Raw genomic sequence first — 5,228 nt, 5'->3', positions numbered from 1 at the left:
AAAAACCCCAAAACAACAACAACAAAAAACCAACCCCAACAACCATCCAAAGAAAGAATCCCATCTTGATTATGGAACTCGTACAGGTTTACAGTGAAAGACATGCAGTGAATTCCCAAAGGTGGTTAATTCAGGGTATTGTCCCTAGAGAAAGAATGAATTGGATGACAGTAGCAATGCAGCTCCTATGTGAAAGCATGAAAAAACAGGAGGCTTTCAAAGTTACAAAGGAAGGGTGTTTTTAAGCATCACACTTATTTTAAAATGGAATATCTCCGCCTCTCCCCTGCATCCCACATGGTGAGCTGCATTTGTGGAGCTTTTCCATACGTCATCGAATTGGAGCTCCTGTGGTGAAGTATCAATAAAATGACAGATCCCCCTGGGTTGGGGGGATGTATTATAAATTGAGTGCTATAAAATATCTAAGATGTTGAAGCCAGTTACTGTAGCTTTCCTTGTACTTGCAGAACAATTTTGTGTGTCTTCTTGCTGCTGCTTCCTTTTTGGTGACTCATGATGCACTGAAGATGAAAACCCTCTAACCTTGACTTTTCCTTACCTTGAATTCTTCCCCACTCTTCTATGAGCAAAATAAAACACAGTTCTTTCCAGGAGTGTCAGAAAGGGGAGAGTTCCTATGATTTTCCAGCTCGGCTTTCACATTAACTAGTCTTCCTCCTATTCCAGGTTCATGTCAAGAAAAATAAAAAGCACACTGATATCTGAATATGACCTACCTCTTCACTCCCTGAGAATCAGCCTCAGATGACAAGTTGCTTGGGTTGGAAAAGGAAGCTAAAACACTGTTTAAGAAGTTATGAAATTCCAGCACCATTCTTGTGGTGCAGTCCGCTAGAGCCCTCCCCCTCTCCTTCCTCCCCCCCCAGTACTTCAGAAGCCATTCAGTTGACATCTGCCCTGGAAACTAGCTTAGTTGTCTTCAGAGCAGTACAGAAAGATTGAGATTGTGTAAGACCAGCACACTTCTGTTGTCTTCCATTTTTCCATCGCTTACTAGAAACCTCACTGGACCTATTGTGACTAGAGGTGCACTGATGCATGAATCTGATATTGGATCAGTACCAATATAAAGAGAATTGCCTACATCAGAAACCAGCCTGTTGTGGTTAATATGGCTGATTAAATGCCTGTGCATCTGTGCAGCTGGTAATTTTGCTGGTGGGCTGCAGCTGTGGACTGGGGCAGTGCCAGGCTCTTGTCAGCAGGGGCCGGCTCACACTGTGCTCAGGGCAGGAGGCAGGGGGACTATGGGGGGTGCTACAGCAAAATATGGGATGGCTGCAGTCTGCCCCCTGCCCCAGAAGAGCCCGGTGTGGCCCTCAGTGGCATGCACCCTGTGCAGATCTGGGGCATAAGTCGTTTCCTCCCTCTTCCCAAGGGCGCATGCAGAGGCAGGAGGTGCTCCCCCTCCCCATGCCCCCCAAACAAGCCACATCTCTGCCCTGTACCCTGCTCCACCCTGGCTGGGCAACATCTACCCTAGCCCCACTCCCTCTCTTACCACAGCGGGTATTGATCTGTCTTAACCAAAGTTAGCAAAAACAAAACAATAGCTATACAGCATAGTCTTGGCTTGAAGGATTTCCATGTACAAACTCCTATCTCCAACACCTTCACAAGCTTCATTGTCCTTCTGTTGTCCTTGCTGCTGCTGCTTAGTTTTTATCCTTTTGTCTGGCTTTTTTCTTGTTACCATGTTAAGTGAGTTGCATCCAGCGAGCCTTTAGCATACAGGAGATGGGGTCATCTTTATGAACCTTCTACCTCTTCTCACATGTAACCCCTTCCTTTCCTGTTCTTAAAATTTCTTTTCTCTTTCCCCCTACAAATAATGTGTTGCTTGCTCAGTCAGTCATGTTAAATTATTAGCTCTGGCATTAAAGTAAATCCTAGTTGTGAGGTAAAATTTGAAAAATGGGCTAAAACATGTTGGCACCCTGATTTAAAAAGAAAAAAAGCATGTTGCCTTTTGCTGGATATATGGCAGTAGCAGTTGGTTATTTCAAGCGGTGTGTTTTGCTTTCCTTTATTGAACTTTTTGAATGCAGCTGTTTGTGAATCTGCTCAGAGTTAGCAGTTGGCTGTGAGTTGTTTAACCTGCCTTTGCAAATTGTCACTGTACTTTGGCTTTTCCTTTGGCTTGTCATGGTGGCTGTTCTACTTTGTATTGCTTGTTACAAGAGGAGTTGTTCTCCTCACCACTGAAATGTTCTTTTTCAGTTTTCATACATGGAAGGGTGTGGCTAGACAGTTTATCCAGTCCAGTTAACTACAAAGATGTCATCTGCTTTGGTCCCTACCAGTTCAACTTAAATAATAGGAAAAGCCAGGTGGCTGGCATTTCTCTTTTGGCATCCTGTTTTGAGCAGCAGTGTAGGATCACAGATCACTCTGTCTGGTGCTTTTTGTTTTTAGAAAGTAATACGAGATACAGAGCTCCCTATTGAAACTGAAGAAAACAGCCAGCATCTTAAAGTAATTTTTACTGGATTTCTTCTTTTTAGGGGTTGATAGCCCTTGGTGAAGCATCACCTCCAGATCCTGCAGCAGATGATGCATCCCGTTCCCTTAGTGCCGAAGTTAAACTGGAGCCTGGGATAGACAGACTGGTAAGTGCTAAAGATGGGAGGAGATGCACCCAGCTACTATAGATTTGTTAGTTGAATGTAGCCTGGCAGAGAGATCTTTGGACCACATCTGTAGTATTATTAGCTCCTAGTTCACAGGCTGCCTGAAGTGATGCCACAGTGGGATTTGACAGAGAATGCTATGAGTGCAAGATGGAAGGTTTGGTGGCGAGGGTCTACTAAATACAGTATTTTGGATGTGTTGCAGTACAGGTTTCCTCTGCGGCATCTTCCTGATAAATTGTAAACTTTGTATCTGGTCAGTAATCATCACCAACTAAATTTTACCTTTAACAAATGTCTCAAATTTCATGCCCTTCGTATTTGTGCTGGAGTGTCGCATCTTGTAAATGGGAATAAATAATAGTGTGAAGTTTATAGATGGAAGCCATAGCAAGTGAGTAACCATATTTATTATTTAACACAGCAGGGTAGGGGACAAACCAGTGACTGCCTCACACTGCATAAAGAGCTAGGTAGTCCTAGGTCAGGAAGAAGGCAAGGTAGATTTGTACCGTAGACTAACAAAGAAAGATGAAACATCAGCTTGAGTTTACTTTTGTCAGATGCTGTGAGGAGGATGTGAGCATGAATTCATGAAAGCTTATGCCTTCTCTCTATAATAATGTATATATGAACTTATAAGGTAGAAATCTCCCTACCCTGCCTTTGTATAGTGCGGTCTGACTTTGATCATGCATGATCCTGTAGTCATTTTATGGGATATATCTGTGTATTAAAAATAAGGGTTTGCAAGTTACCCTGCAGTGCTTGTGATCCATACTTTGGTTGGTTTACTTATGATCTTGGTATTAGTAGTTCAGAGAGTATGTGCATAGGAGCTGGCAAGTTTAACATTTAAATGTAATATAAAGGGAAAAGGAACTTCAGGGACCAAAAAATGACCCAGTTTTACAACTGTTGTTTCAGGTGACTTCAAGTTTGTATACATATCTGTGAAAACATTAATCACAAAATTACAGTATTTTCCTGCATGCAGCATACCCCAAAATATATTATGCACCTTGTTTTTGAAAGGCGAAATGAGGGGGGGAAAAAGTACTTTCTTTATAGTAAGCAAGTAGCAGTAGCTAGGGAGCAGATCCTGCTCTTTGCAGTAGTCCCTATGGGTGTATCCAGGTGAGCGTGCACATGCAATTTTGCAGTACCTTTAAAGCTGTTTGAGGCACCGCAAACTGCATGCAGCACATGTGCAACCATTTGCCACTGCAGATTTTGACCAAAATTTGACACTGGGAAACCAAAAAAAAATGCCGCCAAAGAAAAAAAGTGGTGCAGCACATGCGGTGGCAGCGTGCACTACCAGAAACAGCCTGGCTGTCCAGAGCCATTCTGTGGCTGCCAGCCAGGCTCCATGTGGCTGGATCAGTGTCTCTGCTGCCTGGGAGGTCCCCAGGAACCCAGGTAAGGCTGCTGGGGTTGGCACAGGTGTTGGCTCAGTTTCCCTTATCCCACCCAGAGCTATTTGGTGTGTGCCAGAGTGCACATGCAGGAGCATGCCCTGGGGCAAAAACTAGTGGCACAAATGTGCTGCTGCTATTTGTGCCATAGCAAATGCATGCCCCTACACTTGTACGTTCATCTGGATATGACCCCTTAGTCTCATACAGATTTGACTTTTAACTTTTGCCCATGACTGGTAAAAAAACAAAACAAAACTTGTTTTTATTGTATTTACTTGCTTTTAATGTGCATTGAAGTTTCCAGCAGCTGTTTTTGGAGGGAAAAGTGTGTTGTATGTGAGAAAATCTGGTATGTTAGTTAAAATTTTTCATTCCATTGAGCAAGTTGCATGAGGCCACAGATTTCAAACCAACAGCCAGCATGATTTGGAGAACGCCTTCTTATGGATGAACATTACATTGCTCAATGGATTTTATTTCCTACCGTTTTAGAATGGGCTCCCAAAACAGGAAATTCACAATTACTTGGACCAGTTACAAGAAGAATTAATGGGTCTTTCTCAGGTTGGGTCTCTTTCTTATAATGGACAGCAATACCAAATTACTGAAATTCTAAACTATAAAGGTCAGATGGTGTTACAGGTACCCATTGTATTAAATTCTCACCTTCTGAGACCAGGTTTCAAATGTGTTGGAATCTTTTTAATTGTTACAGTCCCTAACTGGCAGGTCATATAACACAAAACTAATTTGCCACAATTAACCAGCTTTACTCTGGACAATGAGCACAGTTATGCTGTGTTGCAGAACTGAAATGCTCTGGAAGAGCAGTGGGAGGCTGTAAGACTATAAAAATGATGATGTTGTAGGTGATTGAGGTAGGCTCTAACCAGACTTATTCCCTTACTTTTCATGAGTAACCAAAAACTAAAAGGTTGGGAAATAATAAAAATACAACCTGACTTCTGTGAATCTTAGAAAGGGAAAACTTATGTGGTGATGAGAGTTGGCTATTATTTGAATCTGTCAATGCCAGTTTGAAAGTTGAGGCAAATAGTTTTGTTTCTGCCCGGGAGAACTTTTACAGTCTCTGATGCCTGATGAAGGGTGTTTGTGCCCAAAAGCTTGCAATTAAGGAATTTTTTTTTTTTTT

The 5,228-nt window shown here is 42.4% G+C and overlaps 1 protein-coding gene across 4 annotated transcripts in view; it reads left to right on the top strand.

Annotated features, from left to right (window-relative positions):
• The window catches only part of KANSL1 (KAT8 regulatory NSL complex subunit 1), a 172,704-nt gene that overhangs the window by 133,821 nt on the left and 33,655 nt on the right, over positions 1-5,228 (top strand). For 3 of the 4 annotated variants that reach the window (XM_019548448.1, XM_019548452.1, XM_019548449.1), the window contains exon 4: positions 2,529-2,633. The exons of the other annotated variant lie outside the window; for it this stretch is intronic. In XM_019548448.1, coding sequence (XP_019403993.1) covers positions 2,529-2,633 — 105 coding nt within the window. The remainder of the gene's footprint in view (positions 1-2,528; positions 2,634-5,228) is intronic. 4 annotated transcript variants of the gene reach the window in all.

Source organism: Crocodylus porosus, unplaced genomic scaffold (assembly GCF_001723895.1).
Source record: "Crocodylus porosus isolate Cpor-Errol unplaced genomic scaffold, CroPor_comp1, whole genome shotgun sequence".
Classification (NCBI taxonomy): Eukaryota; Metazoa; Chordata; order Crocodylia; family Crocodylidae; genus Crocodylus; species Crocodylus porosus.
The sequence above is the reverse complement of the archived record's forward strand: the minus strand, read 5'-3'. Positions and strand labels throughout refer to the sequence as shown.